The following is a 23,873-nucleotide window of genomic DNA, read 5'->3' as shown; positions in this document are numbered from 1 at the left end:
ACTATCAGCTGTTTATTTTGAACCTCTTACTTAAACACAGAAATATGTAGGATTGCAGGAGTCAGAAACACAATCTCTGAGGAAAGGCTGCTCAAAAGATTTCAGACCTTTAAGAGTTACTCTTGAAATGTACACATGTAGCTGAACCCACATATATCAGGGTCCAACTGTATAACTAGATGTCCTCCAAATTAAATTCCTTATAGAATATAATGCTGCTTTTTTAAAAGATAGATTCATTCTTTCATTCATTCATTCACTCACGAGAGACCCAGAGAGAGAGAGGCAGAGACATAGGTAGAGGGAGAAGCAGGCTCCCTGTAGGGATCCCCATGCAGGACTCGATCCCAGGACCCTGGAATCATGACCTGTGCCAAAAGCAGACACTCAACCACTGAGCCACCCAGGTGCCCCTAGAATATAATGCTTCTTAAAAAATAAGAAATAAAAGTGTGCTAATTATCATATATATAATATATATATAAATTTATTTAATGTTTAAAAATACACATAGTAGCACCAGAATAATATAGCAATGTATTTATACATAAATTAATATAGTTATAAGTATATTATTCCAGAGGTTGATATATATAATATGTAAATATATGTATATTTAATATATATGCATATTTAATTCAATAATAGCAAAACTTAAAACTTCACCACCAAAAGAGTTTTTCAGGGAGAACTATTCTATCCTTGACATTATTTAGAAGGAGTTGTACATGGCAGTAGTAAAAAGCAGAATCAGCTTTGTTATTGTTTTAAAATCATCTACGGTTTGTACCGTGTACTTCCTTATTGTATGTACCTGGGGGTGGACCTCTCCCACTACCCCACTCTTGATATGCTGCCAAATATGTATGCTTTTCTGCATGCATATTATGTTTCAATATAAAAGTAAAAAGAAAGAAAAGGTATAACTGGGGCAACTCACAGAAATGTTGGGTGAACTGGACAAATAGGCTTGAGGTTGTTCTTAAAACAACACCCCAAACTACATGGCCCTCTTGGCCTACAAAAGCCATTAGAGCTGCTCCTGCCCTAGGGGACATATGAGGACAGGCCAATGGCACTGTAGCCCCTGAAAGTCAAAGGTCTCTGCTGCCCCCTTTGCTGAGCAGATTATGCATAGAGTTTTCTTCTTCGAGATATGGGTTCACAAACATTAGATTCAAGTGGGTCTATCTAACTGATGGAGCCTAAGGTCAAAAGTTGGGGAATTTGTTTCCTGAATTCCCCCTCAGGGGAGATAGCAATCAGAAGCCTGGAAATCACAAGGATGTCCAAAAAGTGATACATAGTGGGAAATATGAGAAAATCCACTACAACATGCTTCTCAGCTGTTTAATATCGGTATATCCTTGTTCTATACCCAATAACAACACATGAACAATGACAATAAAATTCTCCTAAGGAACATAATGCAAATATCTCTCATGCAAGTAACAAGCTACCTCTCTGTCCAAAAGGGAGAACCTCTTTAAAAACAAATTCCATCCAAGTACTACATACATACAGTTCAGAATCTTAGCCTTGTTGATGTGCAATGTCAGATGTGTCTCCTGGGGGGCCCTGTGACCTTAACACTAAAAGATATAGGATATAGTGACTACCTCCAATTCACTGAATATGCAATAGAGAAAGATCAGAATTTCTGTAACAACTTCAGTTCAGGAAAGAGGAGAATGGGAAATACCATGGCAATCAGCAAACATCAAACACAGTGTTCTGGTAGGGGGATTGAAGACTTTTTGCCTTGGTGGTGGTATAGGATCTTGATTAGCACATCTGATAGCTTCTGGTTCTGCCTTCTGGAGAAATCCTCCTAGTTCATTATCATCCATGGCAACCTAAGAGAAGAGCTTTGGAAAGGATGCCGTTCCAGGGGTCCTCACAGAACTTCATAGCACACTTCTATCTCGTAGGTGTGAGTTTAGGGTCCTGGGGTGGCCTTAGGGGTTGAACAGGTAGAGGCTGTTGCCAGACAAGCCTAGAATTTCTTTGACAATATATTGTTGTGAGACAATTTTTGTTGGGGTTCATGCATCTGCACATATCTTGTATTCAGAAGCACCTGCGGTCTTTAGTTTCCAACTATCTTTTCAAGGGTGTTTGTGTAGAAAACAGTTGTGGAAGATAACAATAGTGTTTCCCTCCAGAACAAAGGTCAAGCATGTTCACAATCCCTTATAAAATAGTTGGGTTCCCTAAGCTTGGGGTTCCTCTCCTGTGATGTGCACATCGAACACACACCTGGGCCCATCCACATAATCTGAATTCACCCCTATCCTTTGGCTCTTTGCAGAAAGTGGCAAGAAGTAACCAGCATGTGTCAACATGAATTATATCTACTCTTTTTCTCTAACAACAAGATAAAACACCAGAGTTTATGTCCCAAGAAACAAATGGAGAGAGAATTCCATGGAGAATGTTTTGACATCATATAACAAGGTTCATGCTTTTTCTCGCCTACAAAATCTGTGTCCCCATTGTCAAAGCCTTCTTTCTCTAAGCCATTACCATATTTCAGGTTCTCTTAATGAAAGCACTCTGCTTCTGGTGCCATATTTGTTCAGATTGGTTCCAAGTTCCAAGTAATAAAACCAAACTGCCATACAGTGGCGTAAACAAATAAGGGGTGAATTTCACTCACAAAACTAGAAAATTAGAGGTACTTTTTCCCAGAGCAGAAAAGGTGGTTCCATAATGAACCAGATTCCAGGTTCCTTCTAGCTGTTTTACCCAGGCCTGCTAGCATGTAGAGTTCATCCTCAGCTTGTTACCCTGGGGTTGCAAAGTACTTGGCCCACCTTTAGCAACATGCCTACAACCAAGATAGCAAGAAAGGAAAAAGGCAAAAGCATAAGGGCTCCTGTCAGTCAGATATGCCTCCATTTAAAGAACTGTTGAGAAAGCCCCACATGGTAGCTTTCTTTCAGCTTATCAGTGGAAACATGTCACAGTCCCACCCCCAGCAGCAAATAGAGGCTGGAAAACACAATTCTTTAGGTGGCCGTAGTGCCACCCTGAACAAAAGGAGGGTTCTGCTAGTAGAAGTAAAAAGAGAAAATATGTATTGGTTAAGTTACCAGCAGCGTCCACCACAGCAATTTATTTTTCAAAAAATGTTAATGCTATATAGGACAAAATCTATCTTTCAGCTATACTTGTACAACCTGAGTACGATCTCAGAGAATCAGTGGCCAGACAGTGAAAGTGGATATAGGGAGAACAGATAGGAGATGCCTTCAATAATCTAGACAAGAAATTATGAGGATCTGAGTAGAAATGTAAATAAGAAGGATAGAAAAGTTGTTGAGAATTGGAGGATATGGTTCCTCCCTATGCCTGATGTTTCTTTCCAAGTGCAGAGAGCTGTACGTCATGTCCCTCTGGTCTCGGCCTCTGCCTATATTTAATGTGCCTCTGCCCAATGGACAGGGTGTGATTTCTCTATCAGTGCGTGGGGGAAGAGCAATGAGGCTCATTTCACATCCAGCATTTTCCACTCAGGAGCCAGCCTCTTGTGGTGTGCAGCACCTCCCGTGCTGGCAAACTGGAGGTGTCTTTCTCCACTAGGCCTGCACAGTGGGGAACCAGTCTGTTACTGCCTCTTTTTTCATCTTGGGCAAGTTGACCATGGAGAGCATAAGTTCAATGCTCCTCCCTGGAGTGAGTCTTACTATGTCTGAGGCCTCCTCATCCAGCCTTGCCTGTGGCCAGGTAGGTAAATCTGCCTAATTCTGGAGTTAAGGTTTACCCAGTATATTTAGTTAGCAGGTCAAAAGCCATATGACCTACCTCTATTAGTAATGAAAATGCTATTTTGTCCCCCATCTGCCTCTCCTGGGCATTATTTTATTTCCTTTAAAAAAAACAATTCTGGGGTGCCTGGGTGGCTTAGTTGGTTGAGCATCTGCCTTTGGCTCAGGTCATGATCCCGGGATCCTGGGATCAAGTCCAGCATTGGGCTCCCAGCTCAGCAGGGAGTCTGCTTTTCCTTCTCCCTCTTCCTCTCCTCCTGTTTGTGCTCTCTCTCTCTCGTTCTCTCTCTCAAATAAAAAAATCTTTAAAAAAACCCCCACAATTCTGTTGATATAATCCACATACCATACAATGCACTCATTTCAAGTCTATATTTCAATGAATTTTAGTTCATATATTCACGGTGTTGTGCAGTCAGTACCACAGTGATTTGGGGAACACTTTCATCACCCCACAAAGAAATCTCTCACCTTTTAGTTATCACTCCCCATTCTTGCCCCCTCCCCTACCACATGGACTCACACAATATGTGCTGTTTCTGTTTACTGACTTCTTTCACTTAGCATAAGATTTTCCATGTTTACTCATGTTGGAGCATGTATGAGTCCTCCTTTTTACTGCCAAATAAAATTCCATTGTATAAATAGTTCACATTTGGTTTATCCATTCATCAGCTGATGATCATTTGGCTCTTATGAATGTTTTCGGCTGTTATAAATAATGCTGCTATGAACATTTGTGGACATGTTTTTATATGGACATACGTTTTTAATTCTCTGGATATATATCGAGGAGGGGAATTGGTGGGTCATATAACTGCATGTTTAATCCTTTTTAAGAAACTGCCAGACTGTTTTCCAAAGTACCTCCACCACTTTACATTCTCCTCCTCAGTGTATGAGGGCTCCCAATTCTCTACATCCTCATCAACATTTGTTACTACGTTTTATATCATAGCCATTCTAGTGGATGTACAAGGGTATTTCATTTTGGTTTTAATTTACATTTACCAGGTGGCTAATGAGTGCTCTTTTGTTGACCTGAATGGTGGTTATATGTGTGTGTTCATTGTGATGATTCATCGAAGTCTGCACTTGTGATTGGTGCATCTTTCTGAACATATACAAAAGTTTACTTAAAAGTATATTTCTGGGACAGCCTGGGTAGCTCAGCAGTTTAGCGCCGCCTTCAGCCCAGGGTGTGATCCTGGAGACCAAGGATCGAGTCCCATGTTGGGCTCCCTGTGTGGAGCCTGCTTCTCCCTCTGCCTGTGTCTCTGTCTCTCTCTCTCTCAGTCTGTGTCTCTCATGAATAAATAAATCTTTTTTAAAAATTTTTATTTATTTATGTATGATAGTCACAGAGAGAGAGAGGCAGAGACACAGGCAGAGGGAGAAGCAGGCTCCATGCACCGGGAGCCCGATGTGGGTGGGATTCGATCCTTGGTCTCCAGGATCGCGCCCTGGGCCAAAGGCAGGCGCTAAACCACTGTGCCACCCAAGGATCCCTAAATAAATCTTTTTAAAAAAAAGTATATATTCTGCTTCAGGAAAAGATTTCTTACATTCTATTGAAAAATGACATCATCACCAACCAACAAAAAAGAAGAGATAGCTTTATAGTGTTTTTTTTTTTTTAACAATTTATTTTTGTTTATTTATGATAGACAGAGAGAGAGAGAGAGAAAAGCAGGCTCCATGCAAGGAGCCCGACACAGGACTCGATCCTGGGACTCCAGGATCACGCCCTGGGCCAAAGGTAGGCGCCAAACCGCTGAGCCACCCAGGGATCCCCAGAGATAGCTTTAAAGTGAGACAGACTCGGATAAGAATCCATGCTGACTGATGCTCTGTGTATCCTGGTGGCAAAGCTCCCTAACACTTCCGAGCCTCTGTTGCTTCATCTTTAAATACAATTTTTTTTAAAAGTAGTAATACTTCACAGTGTTGTGGTTAGCGTGGCTCATGTATGAGCTCAAAATAATGAGTTTAAAAAAAAAACATAAAACTTATCAGCTCATAAAACTCATTTTGTATTTGCATTGTTTGCAGCTGATAAGCCTCTTGACTAGTGAGTGCATTTTCCCCCTCTGGTATAGACATGCCTTTCTGAAGTCATTAAAAAACATGAATGATGAGTGCGTCTTCCTTAGATTTAATAGATTTATGCATGTTTCAATAATTGGTCATGTCATGTGAAGTGAAGAAGTTAACCTTGTGAATTTTGTCTTACTGCAAACCCTAATGGGAAGATTAATGTTTTCTAATGGTCAAGGTGTTTGAGATTTAAGGCACTGTATTAGTTTTACTGCTCAATCTATAGCTCAGGTGCAATGCGTTCCAGTGAGTCACCAATCAACTGGCTTTAAAGGCTGTTTCACCTATAAAGTCACTATAATCATATGTTGCATCACTAGCATAAAATTTAATTATTAGCTGTAAATCTCTGAGATCCTAAGATGATAGTGCTTTGTAAATTCAGTGTTACACCACAACAGCACTAAAAGAGATTCAAAGATTCTCACCATACAAACTACAAAAATTTGTGAACTTGTACGTATGTAAACTTTTTATTTACAAAATTATGATTTTAGATTTTTTTCTCTCTGTGTCAGTCAAGATTAGGTTCAGCTGCATATAAGAGAAATCCAATATAATGATGGACTAAACAAGTTGCAGGTTTCTTTTTTGTCTTAAGTAAAACAAGTCTAGAGGTAGGCAGACATGAGTAAGCACCACATCGGTCTGAAGTTAACAGGGACACAGACTCCTTCCATCTTTCCTCTCCATCATGGCTTCCAATATTAAGTCCAAATCTTGGTTTTAGTTTGGTTGCTGCAATTTCCACCATCAAGTTCATGTTTTAGGCGCAAGGAGGAGAAAGGGGCAAGGGCAAAAGGATCAGCTTCCAGGCCAAGTCTGCTCCTTTGTTAGAGCTTTCTGAAAAGGTACTCTCAAAATCCCCATTTACAGCTCACTGGCTATCCCCAGCCATAATCAGGCTGATAAACTTAGTTGAATAGAAGGGTACATTGCCACCTCTATGCTACCAAGGAGTAAGAAGATGGATAGCTGGTTGACAAGTAGTAGTCTCTGCCACATTTATTTTGAACTTTTTTACGTCTTTCTACAATGTTATAATCATCTATTGTTTTATTCACAATTAAAATTTGAGACAATTATCAGGTTTATTACAAATCAGTTTAGCTAACTTTTGTGGTATAATTCACTAATATAAAAACTATTGAATTTTCTTTGTATCTGACACTTTGATAAGGGAAGAGATGCAAGAACACATCTCACCTTCTTAGAGGTCAGTGTACATTAATTTAGTAAAAGGATAATGAGTACTAATTTAAATGATGCCCATTTCAAATAGCTCATCCTTTATAATGTAGCATTACTATTAGTCAAATACTTGCACTATTTTAACATAAAAATATAGTTTCCTAAAAATATACTTTTCTTTATCAGATGAATAATTCTACAGTGTTGAGATGCCTGCTGTGGACTTGAAGATAAATTTTAGATACCAGTATGCATAGCATTCTCCCTAGAGAAAAATTACAGTTTGGGTCCAATAATAAAATTCCAGGTGAATATATTAATATGGCCCTGGCAAATGTGGAGGCTGAGAAAAATTAAGGCCATTCCACCTCAAGTTTAGCATTAGCACAAGTACAGGTCCCTGGGAATAAGAGCTGAACTTTACAGGAAAAACTGCAGATGTCCTAGGCAGGGAATCCCATATTGGAAAGACAATAAAGCTTAGAATGCCCTCAGCAGAGAATTCCGTATCAGATCTTAAGAAACTCCCCCACCCTTTCCCCCATATTGGAATGGAAAAAATTCCTCCACCCCTTCTGAAGATCCCCTAGACCAGCTCATAAAAAACCCAGCTATAACCCACTTCGGGGTCCAAGTCCCTGCTCCGCTGTGTCGGGTATTCTTGGACTAAAGCTTGAGCTTGTAAATAAACCCTCGTGTGTTTGCATCGGTGTTGGCTCCTTGGTTGTTTCTCGGATTCGCAATCTTGGGCACAACAGCAAATAGAATAATTAAAAATATAACTAAATCCATGTTTTCCAGAATGTTTAATCAGAAAGAACAAAGAGCACTAGAGGAAAAGCAGACAATTTAATAATAAAGAACTATAAATATTTTTATTTTTCAGGTAAAAAATTAGCTAAGAGAATATTTATTGTCTTGCAGAAGATTGGAGTCTTGTTCAACTTCTTGGCAATTCAGTTTTTGAAAGTTTCTAGGTATATTTTTAAGAAACTCTAAAGAATATGATAACAGGTTGTTACTGTGGTGGTATAAATGACAACTCTTATTTTATTGCCTTTAACACACTAATGACCTGTATTTTATTTCAGGCTTAAGACCAGGTTGAAATCGGCCAGCTCCAATTTCAACTGGTTGCAAATTTCTTTAACTGGCTCCAAATTTATCTTAAATATTTGGAACATATGGAACATGTCATATATAGAAAAATAGACAATATTTCTTATATCACTTGTCTAAGTTAAGGAGACTTAAGTGAAAAAGAAAAAAAGTCCATAGAATACTTATTTTATTTAGCAAAAATAAAGCTGCAAAATTTTTCCTTCCTTTAAAAATCAATCTGAGATATCTCTTTTTTTTTTTTTTTTTTTTAAGTAGGATCCATGATGGGTGTGGAGCCTAAAGCAGGGCTTGAACTCAAGATCCTAAGATCAAGAGTCAGCTGCTTAACCAACCAGGTGCCCCATTTTTAAATGACTATAAACCATAGGAATATATAATATATATCTTTTCTCATGAGGTTGATCCCTATCTCCTACTTAAAAGTGGTTCTTTTACCCAGTAGCTATTAGAAATTGAACCTAATTCGCTGTTTTGAAAACCAGGAGGAAAGTTTAGAAAAATGGATTTCAAGCTGAGGCATACAAGCTTCCTATCCCCATTCAAGATGCATCCTTTGATTTTATTCTTTCTGGTATCTAAACAGTACCTGGTACATCATAGATGTAAATACGTATGAATGAATGAATGAGTGAAAGATTAAAGTTTCAAATGATTTTGCCTATGTCCTTCCACCATCTCTCTCTCAAGAACTTCCCTTGAAAGGATGTTCTTTTACTTCACGGACCATAGAATGAAGAAAAGTGGTAAAAAGGGTGAGACTTTGAAACGTTTGATGAAATGGTACATGTATTTTTTTGTATTCTTAGAACTTCTTGGTATTCTTGGGATATAATAAGGTGTCTTGGAGGAGGAAGTCAGGGACTATTCTTTCTGGACCAACATATATCTATAGACTACCTGCTGGGTGCTGGGCACTGAGGTGTGAGCAAGGAATGTAGTGTAAACATGACACAGTTCCCTGCCATCAGGTCCAGTTTCTACATCATCAAAGATATTCCATGCAAGAATGAATCCTTTTAAGTTTGGTGTAACCAACGGTGCCTGGGTGGCTCAGTCAGTTAAGTGGCTGCCTTCAGCTCAGGTTGTGATCTCAGGGTCCTGTGATTGAGCCCTGCATCTGGCCTCTGCTCAGTGGGGAGTCTGCTTCTCCCTCTCCTGCTCCTCCTTCTTAGGCTCTGTCAAATAAATAAAATCTTTAAAATAAAATTTTTAAAAAGTTTGGTCTAGCCAGATGTTTCTATACTTCCTAGCCCTCCTTTTTTCCACCTTTACCTGCCATTTTTTATACTGGCACATAATCATGATACCAACAAACTAGATCTTTCAAATGTACTTGATAAATCTCATATACGCTTACAACCACGACACAATCATCACAATTGAGATAATGAACATATCCATACCCGCCCCCCCAAAGCTTCCTTTTTGCCCCTTGGTAATCTATCTCTCCCTCTCCTTGCCTAGTCCCGTGCACCTAGGCAGTGACCATATACAGTGCTGCTACTTTAGGTTTGTTTGTATTATTTAGAATTTGATATAAATGGAATCATATAGTATGTCTGGTTTCTTTCATGCAGTAAAATTATTTTGAGATTCATTCATGTTGCATATATCAATAGCTCATCTTTTTAAATTGTAGAGTAGTATTCTATCACAGGGATATACAATATTTAAAAAAAACCTATTCAGCTGTTGTAAGAAATTTTGGGTTGTTTACCATTTTGGGCTATTACATATAAAGCTGCTGCCTTTCTGGAAACTAGTTCCTCAAAAAGCTAAACATAATTACCATATAACCCAGCATTCCACTCCTAGGTATTTGCCCAAGACAGATATAAAACTATGTCTGCACAGATTCTTGTGCATGGATGTTCATAGAAGCATTATTCATAATAGCTAAAAAATGGAAACAACCTAAGTATGCATCCCCTGATGAATGGATAAATAAAATGTTATGAAGGAATGAATGACTGATAGATACAACTTTGAAAGCATTTTGCTAAAACAAAGAAGCTAGACATAGAAGACTATATATTGTATGATTCCATTTATATGAAATATCCAAAATAGACAAATTCACAGAGACAGAAAATTAAGTAGTGGTTGCCAAGTGCAATTATTCCAGTACCATTTGCTTAAAAGACTAAAGTGCCTTTGGATCTTGGTCAAAAGCCAACTGAGCACATGGGAATGTTTCTATGCTCTTTATTCTTTTCATCTTTGTCCATTCTGGATCCCTATCTGGATCCCTATCAGCAATTTATTAGAGTTCTAGTTGCTCTACATTCTTACAGCACTTGATATCGTCAAGTTTTTTCTTTTAATTACTTATTACGGCAAGTGTGTAGTGGTATCAACATGTTTTAAATTTTCATTAAAATTGGGTTGTTCTTTATCTTATTGATTCTTCCATTATTTTAAAAAAAATTAATTTTCCTTGGACGTCTGGGTGACTCAGCAGTTTAGCGCCTGCCTTCAGCCCAGGGCATGATCCTGGAGTTCCAGGATCTAAGAGTCCCACATCGGGCTCCCTGCATGGAGCCTCCTTTTCCCTCTGCCTGTGTCTCTGCCTCTCTCTCTCTCTCTCTCTCTCTGCCTGTGTCTCTGCCCCTCTCTCTCTGTCTTTCATGAATAAATAAATAAAATCTTAAAAAAATTTTTTTCCCCTTGCTTCCTAAAAAATAACCCTCCCAGGAGTGTATCATGGCCTTGTTTTCTTGCATTTTCAAGTAAGAGGCAAGCTTGTAATTACCCTAAGTAGTTTGTCCCAGAATATTAGAAGGCATTGGCTTGAATTCAGGACTAAACTTTGGAGTCACCTTGACTTTCTCTTTCTTCCACACCCCGCATCAGATCTGTCATTAAATCTTACCAGTGTTACCACTAAAACATCAGAATTCAGATTCCTACCACCACTCCACCACCTTCTCTCACTCTGCCTTCTGTAATAACTTCCGAGCTGGTGTCACTACTTTGACTAGGGCCCAAATTACCTCAAATTGCAATACCCCTGCCAGGGTGATCCTTTGCCAAAAAAAGTTAAGTTTGATCTCTTCACTCTTCTGCTCAAAACATGTCAGAGACTTCCCAATTCATTAGCCGACACAGCCAAAATCCTCGTTTCGGCCTAGGAGACCATGATCTGGCTGGCCATGGCTATTTCATTTTTTTGCTATTCTCTTACTTAGATCCAGCCCACAGGCCTGCTTGCCCCTACCTTGCATCCCTTCCTTGCTGTTCTTAGGATGAAACACTTTCCCACAGGTTTCTTAATTCATACTTTCCTCAATATGAATTGAGCAATTTTTTTCTCTTAAGATTTTATTTACTTATTCATGAGAGACACCACAGAGAGAGGCACAGACACAGGCAGAGGGAGAAGCAACAAGCTCCCTGCAGGGAGGCCCAAAGCAGGACTCAATCCCAGGACCCAGGGATCACGCCCTGAGCCACCCAGACGCCCGAATGGAGCAATTTTCTTCCATCATCTTATGCACACAAACTTATACGCTCTCTGGTTTTCTTTCTTTTTTTTCTAACCCCCTTCCTCTTAGGCTTTTACCTAGTTGGCAGTGCTCACATTTTTTAAGTGCTTTATCTGCTAAATTACTTAACCTCACAGCAACACCGAGGTAAGTACTTAATTATTCTTATTTTTCCAAGAGGAGGCTGAAACACGGATGTTAAGCCATCGCCCTACACCGCACGCCCATCAAAAGGTGCAGGGCGGGGATTCCATCCCTAGGAATTCTAATCCTGAGGCCAGGCTGTCAAAGTCGATGCCCAACAAGGGCTGCCTTTCTCATTACTTGGAGATGTTGGTGTTCCGTGCGCTCGCTGGAATGCAAACTGCAATCCCGAGCTTCTAGTGGAAACTACGGTTATCCCCGGCGCACAGCAAGTCCCCCAATAAACGCGGAAAAATAGGATCAATTTTAGCTCATTAAAAAAATCGTCGAGCTCAGAAAAAAAAAAAAAAAAAAAAAAAAAGTACCCCCTGAAGGCTGTTTTTGCACGGTCCAGAGCCAAGGCTCGGTGGCCAGGGGCAGCAACGGAGGCACCAGGCAGCGTGGCCTGGACTGGCTGGCGGGGGCTGCGGGGGTTGCGGGGGCGTGGCTGCAAAGGAACAACTATTTTGAGCACAACTGTTGACCCCGCAAGCTACAGATTTGCGCGGGGAGCTGAGCTAACTGAAGCACAAGACGCGAGCTCAGCGAAGGACGGCAGGCGACACCGTTCCGGACGATGGAAGCGACAGGCGGAGCCAAGACCCGGCGCCGTCGAGGGCGCCCGTGAGGCCCGCCCACGCGCGTGCGCCCCGCCCCCAGCGCGAGGTGGGATTGGCCCCCCCTGGTCCCGCCCATCTCGGTGGCCACGCCCCGCAAGACGGGCGCGGGGTAACCCGGAAGCGGTAGTGAGGCCGCCCCCCTCCCCCCCGCCCGCGCGCGCTGCTGCCGCTCTCTTTCCGGTCGGCGTGGTTTTGCGAGCGGAGCGGTCGCCGCGCCCGGGTCTTCGCCATGAGCGTCCCGGCCTTCATCGACATCAGCGAGGAAGATCAGGTGGGCTCCCGGGCCGCGCGTGCCTCCGGCGGGGGGTGCGGTTAGGGGAGTCTCGAGGCTGTGAGCGGCCGAGCCTGGACCCCGCGAGCCCGCTCCGGGGCTGAGAGGCGCAGCTCACGCCGCCCTCGCGAGAGTAGGGAGGAGGCCGCGAGGCGAGGCGCTAAGGCCTGGCCTGGAGCCGCGTTAGCTCTCGGAGCGTGGGCTCGGGCGCCGGGCCCGCCGAGGTTTCGCGGCCGGCTTCCTGGTTGGCGTCGCTCTTCCAGGCCGTGTCACTCCTGGCGACACTACTTTCTGACTGACTGGGGATGGTGTCTGCTTCCGTCTCCCCAGTGCAGCCACATCCGGAGTGGGAGGTGGCGAATCTCCAGACGACGTAAGCAGTCCCAGGGAAAAATGATTTCGTATGGAAGACGAAATGGTTTTATTATATGATCCCACAGGCAGGGGTGACCCCCTTTTAAACGAACGAAGGCCCTAGAGTGAGGGTTCTGAAACCTGAAAAACAGAACGTCAGTTTCATCCTCATGCTTTGAGGCATACTCATGTGGTGAACCATCCTAGTATTTTTTTTTTTTTTGCAACTCCAACTAACATAAAAATTTGGTTTCCATAGAAGAAAACACCATTACTATTCGAAGATAACTCTTAGAATTACAGATGTTGATTTTTTTTTTTTTTTACCCCCCATGGTAGAAGGGCAGATCCTCAGCCCTGAAGAGTAGAGGAAGAAGGGGAAATGAAAGGGTGGGGGAGGGGATTAGGGGAGGAGATAAGGCTAGGAAAGGAGTTGAGCTCATTGGAAAGGAAAATGTGGAAGACCAGGGAAAAAAGCATATATGGTTATTAATGGAATCATGTTATCAACAAATTGGCTATTAGATTGCCTCAAAAAAGTAATTGATTTATTTTTTAAAAATATTTATTCATGATAGAGAGAGAGGCAGAGACACAGGCAGAGGGAGAAGCAGGCTCCATGCAGGGAGCCCAAGGTGGGACCCGAGCCCGGGACCTCAGGATCACTCCCTGGGCCAAAGGCAGGCACCAAACCGCTGAGCCACCCAGTGATCCCCTCAAAAGTGTTTGATTTAACATAAAGAAAGAACTTGTAGATGTAGGATGTTCTTGTCGTTGGCCTTATTTTAGTGTCATTTCTAGTTAGGTTATGCTCCTCTTGTAATATATCAGTTTGACACCAGCCATTCCTTTCAGGTGGATACGTGACTGCTTCAAAGTTTAACTTTGGTGAAATTCTGTGTTTGATTAGAGTAGGAAATGGGAGTTCAGAATTTTGTCTTTTCCTTTACTTGTCCTACTCCCACAACCACTTGTAGCCAGTGAAGCTGACCGATACAAACAAACTGTTGATTTAATGGTTCTTTTTTTTTTTTTTTTAAGATTTTATTTATTTATTCATGAGAGGGGGAGAGAGAGAGGCAGAGACAGGCAGAGGGAGAAGCAGGCTCCATGCAGGGAGCCCGATGTGGGACTTGATCCCGGGACTCTAGGATCACACCCTGGGCTGAAGGCAGCGCTAAACCACTGAGCCACCTGGGCTGCCCCGATTTAATGGTTCTTGAAAAAGTTTGCTTTGTATCTACAAAGCAGAAGCTGAACAAATGCTTTTTTGGACCATATTATGTTTCCTGCATAGAAAAACATGTTCCCAGCAGTGTTTTTATGTTCTGACATGGTGACACTTGTTTCATGAAATCTTGTTTGTAATGCAACTCATAGGTGAAGTTATCTGCAAGGATAGCGCCATCAGGGCTACAGATTTAATGTACTTCTTGTAGGTAGCCAAACGTGTTTGTGGGTTTAGAAAATGTCATACTTGTGCATTTACTAATGGTATCCTTTCATCTCCCTGCTTAAGTTTTTCATATTACTATCTTAAATACCATCTACATTCATGTTTGGCTGCCATAAATACCAAGCCCTCAAAAGAGCACCTTACTAAATATATATATATGCATTAGACTAGAAAATGTCTGAATACCTATGTTCAGACCACAATACCTGTGCTACTGTAGTTATGTTTTTTTAGGTCCAAGGGTGCTTTCTGATCCAGATAGGTATTCTAAAAGACTAATTGCCAAGTAAATCCAATTTGAAAAGTATTGTATTCAAGACAACATTCAAAGGCATTTTTTTTATCTTTGTGTCCTCCCAAAATGCTTGTCTCAGATAGATTCTCAAACATTTTATTAACAAATAATTACCTTCTTGCCAAGGTAGTAGCAAATGTCTGTAGCTTTTTTAAGTAGCTCTATTATGTACACTTGAGAGCAAAAATATTTCATTTCTTTAAAACCAGTTGAATTTGCTAGGTCAGATTAATTTTCCAGCATACACAGCTCCCTCAGAAACGCTTTGGGATATATTAGAAGCTTTTGCTATGTACTGGAAGTTCAGCAGCATATAGGTGATATGAGAGAAATTCTAAAGGTGATCCATGTGGGCCATAGTGGGTTTCTGTAGTCACTTGGTCTTGTAGAGGAAAACCTGTGGCTTCTGTGGGGTGGTGATGGGGACTCAGGAGGAGAGGTACTTCAGCATGATAATTTAAAGTTGTTGTTAAGTGAAGTATTCTTATTTTGTAAAAAACAATGGTTTGAGATCTTGAATTTTGGCATTGTCCATTTTATAGATGTATAGCAATCTTATTTGATTCAACAGGCTGCTGAGCTTCGAGCTTATCTGAAATCTAAAGGAGCTGAAATTTCAGAAGAGAACTCAGAAGGTGGACTTCATGTAGATTTAGCTCAAATTATTGAGGCCTGTGATGTATGTCTGAAAGAAGACGATAAAGGTTTGTTTTTAATTTTTGTGTAATAACTTTTACTACTTATAAAGGACCTACTTCTCCCCCTGCCCCCGGTCCCCCAAGATTTTATTTATTCAAGGACCTGAGTGGCTCAGTGGATTAAGTTTCTGCCTTTGGCTTAGACCATGATCCCAAGGTCCTGGGATCAAGTCCCACATCAGGCTCCCTGCTCCTCAAGGAGCCTGCTTTTCCCTCGCCCTCTGCTGCTCCCCCTGTGTGTGCTCGCTCTCTTTGTCAAATAAATAAAATTTTTTGGGGGGGAAATTATTTATTTGAGAAAGAGAGAGAATGAGAGCACATGTGAGTGGAGGGGCGGGTCTCTCTTCTAGGACCCTGGATCATGACCTGGAAGGCAGATGCTTAACTGACTGAGCCACCCAGGTGCCCCATAAAGGACCTACTTTTAAATTTTTCTTGTAAATTATATTTGTTTTAGAACTGTTAAGCCTTGTTTTTAATTTAGCTTTGCACATGCTTGAGGTTACTCTTATCTGTTCTATCTGTGCATTAAACCTATTTTGAGAAAACCTTTTTTATGTCATGTTTTTTAAGCATTGTATTTATATACATTCAGTACTGATAATTCAGAATGAACTGAAGAAAAGTAAAGCTCTTTCCTTTTCATAGGTTTACATTAATATCAAATGGGATATAATTTCAGGTAATCTAAAAGATATTGAATTATTTGGCTGGTTCCCTGTTTATTGACATAAAATGGGAAATTTTGAAAATTGGGACTCATGTAAGGTTGAGATTGAATCTGTTATATAATTACTATCTTAGACTCAAAAAACAGTGACCCAGCCAGGAAGTTGACAACTTTCATTTCTCAGTAATTTTCTATTTATATGTAAAAGTTTTCTTCAGTTGGGAAAGCATTCTAACCTAAGACCTAACCAATAACTTCCAAATAATTGAATATCTTGCCAGTAAAAATTGAAATCACTTAATCTGTTTTACAGGTTGAAAACCAAATCTTAGATAATGGTTTTCCTTTTCTTTAATACAGTGTACAACAGTGCTTTCTGGATGTTAGCTATACAACATAATTGGTTTCATTTGAATTCATGTATAATATGTTTTTAGCATAATGCACATCATTGAAGGAAAAGGGTTCTCTGGAACTGTTTTATAGTAGCCAGCTTGTATCTTCCTAAAGTATCTTAAGTTTAATGGTCTTTGATATATTAAAACACTGGAAATACATACTTAATTGCACACTAGGTATATGATAGCATCACTATTGTGTTATCCATACATGTGTAGATGTTGAAAGTGTGATGAACAGCGTGGTATCCCTCCTGTTGATCCTGGAGCCGGACAAGCAAGAAGCTCTGATTGAAAGCCTATGTGAAAAACTGGTCAAATTTCGGGAAGGTGAACGCCCATCTTTGAGACTGCAGTTGTAAGTTAAGAACTGAAAGAGGCTCAGTTTTTCAAGAGGCTCTTTTTATATCGATGTCATTTAATGGTTGAAAGCAAGAATTCTGGGGCTTGACTGTCAGCTGTGGCTCTTACTAGTTTTGTGATGTTTCTTTGTTAATCAGGCTAAGCAACCTTTTCCATGGGATGGATAAGAATACTCCTGTAAGATATACAGTATATTGCAGCCTCATTAAAGTGGCAGCATCTTGTGGGGCCATCCAGTATATTCCAACTGAGCTGGATCAAGTGAGTTATTATGTGGAATACTTGTTCTGCTTATAAATGTAGGTTTATATTATAACTAAAATAGGAAATATGTATGTCCTAAATATTACCTCTTAAATGATGTAAGTATGTTCAGCTATGTCACTAAATTTCCTCCTTTTGTCAATCCTATAGGTTCGAAAATGGATTTCTGATTGGAACCTCACCACTGAAAAAAAACACACCCTTTTAAGGCTCCTTTATGAGGCACTTGTGGATTGTAAGAAAAGGTATTCAGAATTAATATACTACCTTAAAACTTAACAGGCAGTACAGGTAGTTGAGGCTGTTTAAAAACAAGTAGGGTAAGTGATTTTGCTCTATTTTGTTCTCCAAAGAATTGCTCTAAATGTATTTCTGTAACTTTCACCTACTAAGTTAAACATAACTGCAAAGTTTAAAATAGTTTTTCCCATCCTTAAACTTTTTCAAAAGCAAAACTTTTATTCTAAAAATGGTATAACTGTTAATCCAAAAGCTTTACGTAACTTAAAAGATTAAGTTATTTAATGATGCTTTGATGTCTTAGAATGGGGTAGTGCTACCACTTTTGTTTAACGATAGTTAGGATCTATCAATCATAGTTTCCACAAAGGCTCTTTTATTAACAGTACTCCCAAAATTAAATTTTGCAGTAGACTCTACTAACTGAATACCTATTGGGCTTCTACAAGGTTTTAGGTTTCTAAGGCTTGTAATTCAGCCTAGCAAACTTCATGCCCCAAATACTTATTCTATATAACCAGTTTTAGGATGCTTACTAAGTGATAGGTTTGGCTTAGTTTTCAGAACCGGATAGTCTTACCCTTTTTTGACCTAGCTTTTCTATTTCTCTTTTCATGTAGTGATTAAATACTTGTAAAAAACAGTAAATAGTCTTCCCTTTAGTTTTATTACTGCACAATTTTTATACTGGCTTTTAATGCTGGGTATTTAATGTATTAGGGTCAGCAAGGTTAATATGTTTCTGTTAAGTAATGTAAACTTTTTGCAACTACTTAAATTTAACAATATAAGGGGAAATTTTTCTTGTGAAAGTTGGAATGTTTTATCCTAAGAGAAGAGAAGCAGGGGATCTTGCATTAATAGCTGTTTCATTCTGATCAGCGGTTACTGTCTGTTCATGTTAGCAGACTAATGACAGCATTCTAGCCAGTAAAGTTTTAAGAATAAATAGTTTAGGGCAGCCCAGGTGGGTCAGCGGTTTAGCGCCGCCTTCAGCCCAGGGCGACACCCTGGAAACCAGGATTGAGTCCCACATCAGGCTCCCTGCGAGGAGCCTGCTCACTCCCTATGCCTGTGTCTGCATCTTTTTCTCTCTGTATACACACTCTTGTGAATAAATAAATAAACTCTTAAAAAAAAAAAAGAATAGTTTATAACAGAGGCCATTTCAAATGGAGAGAGCATTAAAAGCTGTTAGAGAAAGAATCCTTATTTTCATTCACACTTCAAATGGGCAATCTGTGGAGCCAGATCACTGAGATTCAAGTCTTGGCTTTCCTACTTGTATGACAATAAATTACTTACCATCTCTGTAACTCAGTTTCCAATTTCACAGTGGAAATAATAGTACTTAGTTCATAGGGTTGCTGAAAAACAAGATAATATTCATATACTTTTTAACACAGTGGCTTCATTATTGAGATAGCACTCAGTCAGATTTGGATGTTCTCACTATCTTCATTTTTCTTTTTTTTTTTTTAAGATTTTATTTATTTACTCATAAAAGACAGAGAGAGAGATGTTCTCACTATCTTCATTTTTCTTTTTCTTTTTTTTTTTTTTTAAGATTTTATTTATTTACTCATAAAAGACAGGGGGGGGGGTGGGGCAGAGACGCAGGCAGAGGGAAAAGCAGGCCCCATGCAGGGAGCCCGATGCGAGACTCGATCCCAGGACCCCAGGATCATGCCCTGGGCTGAAGGCAGGTGCTAAACCGCTGAGCCACCCAGGAATCCCTTCTTCATTTTTCAAGCTAACTTTTAAAAGTTAGTCTTTTTTTCTGATAGAGTAAGAGTTTTTAGGTTTCTCTCTGAATGTCTATTGTTTATCAGAGATGACTACTCACTGGATGATTTCTCTAATTGCTGTTTAGTAGGTTCTCTGTCTGCTATATGTAAAAGACAAATGACTAATGTTCTAAGGAATTCCAAATCTAATTTTTAGAGAAATGGAAATAGAACATCAGTAGCCATCTATACTCTTACTGGACATGTCCTAATATTAACGTACTAGAAAATACCTGCAGCATTTGTCACAGATGATCACCTTTTTCCTTCTTGAAACACTTTTCTTCAGTTGGTTTTTGGGGCCTCCTTCTCTTCCCCTCTTTTATTGAAGTGTAGTTGACATACAGTATATTAATTTCAGGTGTACAACATAGTGATTCTACATTTATCTACAAGGGGCACCTCTCTCGATTATTCTCTTTTTTATAGATTTATTTATTTATTTATTGAGAGAGAGCGTGCATGAGTGAGAGTAGGGGGTGGGCAGAAGAAGACAGTCTTCAAACAGACTCCCCACTGAGCATGGAGCCTGATGTGGGACTCCATCTCAAGACCCATGAGATCATGACCTGAGCCAAAACCAAGAGTCAGATGTTTAATCAAGTCAGTCAGATGCCCATCGATTCTTTTCTTCATTCACAGCTTCTTTGTGGGTTCCTTCTTCTCTCAACATTAGGATGACTTATTCCTGGGACTTTCTCTGCTCAGTTTTATTCATTCCTGATACATGTTTGTTTGTTTTTTGCTGTGAGTTTGGGTGAGGCTGAGTACCAAATGCAGGACAGTTTTTTATATTGCTAAGTTGTTAAAGTTTAGTATGAGATACTTCACATCCCTGTCCTCACCTACTAAAATGCCAGTGGTGCTTCCCAGTTACGAGAACAGCTACAACAGCTCTCATGCACTTGCAAATGTTCTGGAGGGCACATGGTTTAGAGCCACTGCTACCTAAGTGCACTCATTCAGTCATGTGCCTTTAAATACTGTTTATATGCTAGTGATTTTCACATTTATGTCCTGTATTTCTCCTCTGAATTCCAATTATCTATATTCAATCATGTGCCTTTAAATACTGTTTATATGCTAGTGATTTTCACATTTAGGTCGTGTATTTCTCCTCTGAATTCCAAGTATCTATTCCTTTTTAACATCTCCATTTAGATACTCAAAAGACATCTCAACATCTGCAAAAGTGAGCCATTGATTTTTCTTTCTTAATCTGTTTTACTTTCTCCAACTCAGGAGATGCCATTTCTTTGCTTCCATTTGCTCAAAACTCAAAGCTGGGATTCCTTTATGATTCCTCCATATCTTAATCCAATATCAAATCCTGTCAGCTCTGACAAATCTGAAGTCAGTCTGACTTCTTACCACTACCATTGCTGTCTTGTGGTCTAAGGTACCATTATTTCTTATTTAGATTTTTTAAGTAGCCTCTTAAATGTCCCTTTTGGGGTCTTGTCCCCCCTATAGCCTGTTTTAGTACAGCTGCCAGAAAGTTTTGTTTAATATGGAAGATCAGATTATGTTTCTCTTCTGTTACTCTTCTATTCAGAACCCCCCGTGGCTTCATTGGGAATAAAAGGCAAAGCTAGCTCCAGAGTCTAATCCTTCAAATCTGTTCCCTTGTTATTTCATCAGGAAGGTCTTTGTCTGTCTGTATATGTGACAATATTCCCTCCTACACCCTTGCATTGTTTTTTCTTTCTCTCATCCCTATTTCATTATTTCCCCCTTGCACTTCTTACTAACAGACTTAATTATATTTTAATGTTTAGTGTCTGTCCCTGCTAGAATGTAAATTTCCTAAGGGTAGGGACTTTAATTCATTAGTGTCTAATGTATGGTAGGCACTCTGTATTTGTTGGATGAATATTTCCAAAATATGTTAAAGAAGCAGAGATGTGAAAAAGCACATGAAGTGGTAGTTTATGGAACTAGAGTACATGCCCTTCCCAAAGGCTTTTTAGATTAAAAAATGTTGAAACACCTGTCAAGTATAAGATCCCTGGCTTTTTCCCCGATTTCTGTTTTGGAAATTAGTTTCCAGTATTTGAGTGTTGTTCTTTGATTTCCGTGAACAGATATAGTCCACTGGTCACTATAATTTGTTTTCCTTGACCTCTCAGCGCCATGTGACCATGATACCTATTCATAGAAACTTCTCTTGACTTCGGTGACACTACTCCTTGCTTTTCTCCAGTGTCTTCGGCAGTTGATTCTCAGACACCTTTGTAAATTATTCTTTCTTTGCTCCATTAAATACCTCTATTAAATCAAGATTGTGTCCTGGGCAGGACCCTTTTTCTCACTCTCTCTGCCTGGGTCATCACATCTGTTCCTATGGCTTCGTCATCTACTCTGTGGACATCCATGTCTTTAACTCATGCTTCTCTTCTGTGTGTGGATTTTTATATTCAGCGTCTTTCAACGTTTTTCTGAGTGTTTCCACTGAGACACAGCTGCCTCAAACTCAATGTGACCGTAAAGAATTTGTCATTTTCTCTCTCTAAATTAGTCTCTGTTCCTTAGCGAGACATCTTGAGGTGTAATCTTCTATTTTCTCCTGTCTGCAATCGTAATGATTTTGTGAAATACAAGTTTCAGCACATTTTTCTTTAGGACATACTAAAAAATCCATAGCATGTAAGACCTTTCTTACATGGGTTCCTACCTACTAAGGTAGCATGGGCTTGGTGAATGTAGTGATAATCATGCCATTTTTGTATGGTATGTTGACAAACTACAGAAACTTTGCTTTGTTTAATGGATATTTCTTCCCTCCATTTCCCCCCAATACATAAACCCTTCTTCTTGCTTATCACACCTGAGAGTTAGTAAACCTGTGTCTGCTACAAAAGCACCCTGGTCTTTCCCAATCTGAACCAGGGGCTAGCACCTTTTTGTGTGGTCCACGAGCTAAAAATGGCTTTTACAATTTTAAATGGTTAAGAAAGAAAATCAAAGGGAGAATAGTATATCATGGCATGTGAACAGTATATGAAATGCAAATGTCCATCTCCATAGGATTTTGTTGGAACATAGCCATTCTTATTTATGTATTGTCTGTGGTTGTTTTTGCCAAGACTAGAGTAGTTGCATCAGAGTCTGTATGGCCTACAAAGCCTAAAATATTTACTGTCTGACCCTTCACAGAAAGTTTGCCTACCCCTGATTTAGACTGTTTACATTTAACTTCGTTTCTCTGCCTAAAACACTACTCTCATGTTGAGGTTAGGTACCTCTCTTCTCCAGCCTTCTTTTATCATGGCACATAACAAACACCCTTTATTTTTATTTTATTATATTTTTTAAGATTTATTTATTTATTTATTCATGAGAGAGAGAGAGGGAGAAAGAGGCAGAGACATAGGCAGAGGGAGAAGCAGGCTCCATGCAGGGAGCCTGACATGGGACTCCATCCTGGGTCTCCAGGATCAGGCCCTGGGCTGAAGGACGGCGCTAAACCGCTGAGCCACCCAGGCTGCCCCATAACCCTTTATGAAGAGGTTTGTGAGGTTGTACCCACAGTGAAGGCTAGAAACCTGATCTGTCAACCTGGATGAATAAACGATACCCACCCTAAGGAAGTAGAAGAGGATGGCTATTTCATTTAAATATTAAATTTCTGTCACACAACTGATTTAAATTTTAAATTTTAAGATTCGGTTTTTGCCCAATACACATAAAATGTAATTTTCTTTCCTGCCTCTGGATTAAAATTCTGAGATTCACCTTGCCCTTTTATTTTTTTTATTATTATTTTTAAAATATTTTATTTCTTTATTCATGAGAGACACCGAGAGAGAGGCAGAGGCACAGGCAGAGGGAGAAGCAGGCTCCCCACAAGGAGCCCAATGTGGGACTCTGGTCCTGGACCCCCCGGATCATGCCCTGAGCCAAAGGCAGATGGTCAACCACTGAGCCACCCAGGCATCCCATCACCTTGCCCTTTTAGTAAGAATGCTTCTATCTGTGGTGCTTGATTATTTTACTTACATTGGTGCTTGATGAGTTCAAATCGAACAGCATTTTTTGAGCCCTTATTATATGTCAGATACCGTGCACTTTAAATGGATTCTTTTATCTGACTTTTGTGGATTCAGAGTTCTTTAGCTGGATGATATATTAGGTTGAAGTATACTGTGGCTGCTAAAACTGGAAAATTAAGTGCACATGTACTTGTAGAGAATCATAGGATAATTAACTGAGTAAAACAGATTTTCATTAAAATTTTCTTTTGATTCTTATATCACTGTATTTAAGATGCTGATTACCACTTAGCCATGTCTGTGTTTACATTGGGTTTTGTTTTGGTTTGTTTTGTTTTTAAGATTGACTGATTTGTTTTGGGGGGTGGGGTAGGAGGGAGAGAGAATCCCAGGCTGACTCCATGACTGGCTCTGCACTGGGCATGGAGCCTGTTACAGGGCTTGATTCCATAACCCCAAAATCACAACCTGAGCTAAAACCAAATCAGTTGCTCAACTGACTCTACCACCCAGGCACCCTTACATTTGTATATTTTAATAAACCTTTAGTTTGTAGGAAGTTGTAAAATACCGTTTAGTTTTTTTAAATAAGTGCTATAGCTCCTACTGATTTTACC

General features: G+C 39.9%; 1 protein-coding gene across 6 annotated transcripts in view; it reads left to right on the top strand.

The window, feature by feature from the left end:
• EIF3M (eukaryotic translation initiation factor 3 subunit M) overlaps positions 1–23,873 on the top strand; it is a 155,284-nt gene that overhangs the window by 117,998 nt on the left and 13,413 nt on the right. For 2 of the 6 annotated variants that reach the window (XM_025452391.3, XM_025452393.3), the window contains 5 exons: positions 11,735–11,812; positions 12,342–12,739; positions 16,830–16,968; positions 17,111–17,234; positions 17,388–17,482. In XM_025452391.3, the coding sequence (XP_025308176.1) occupies positions 11,735–11,812; positions 12,342–12,739; positions 16,830–16,968; positions 17,111–17,234; positions 17,388–17,482 (834 nt within the window). Of the gene's footprint in view, positions 1–5,437; positions 5,530–11,734; positions 11,813–12,341; positions 12,740–12,929; positions 13,113–15,415; positions 15,549–16,829; positions 16,969–17,110; positions 17,235–17,387; positions 17,483–23,873 lie in introns of those variants that run through there. The other 4 variants (XM_049096817.1, XM_025452392.3, XM_025452395.3 and 1 more) reach the window with 4 other exon arrangements.

This window comes from Canis lupus, chromosome 18, assembly GCF_003254725.2.
Source record: "Canis lupus dingo isolate Sandy chromosome 18, ASM325472v2, whole genome shotgun sequence".
In the NCBI taxonomy this organism is placed as follows: Eukaryota; Metazoa; Chordata; class Mammalia; order Carnivora; family Canidae; genus Canis; species Canis lupus.
This window is presented reverse-complemented; position numbering and strand designations above follow the sequence as displayed.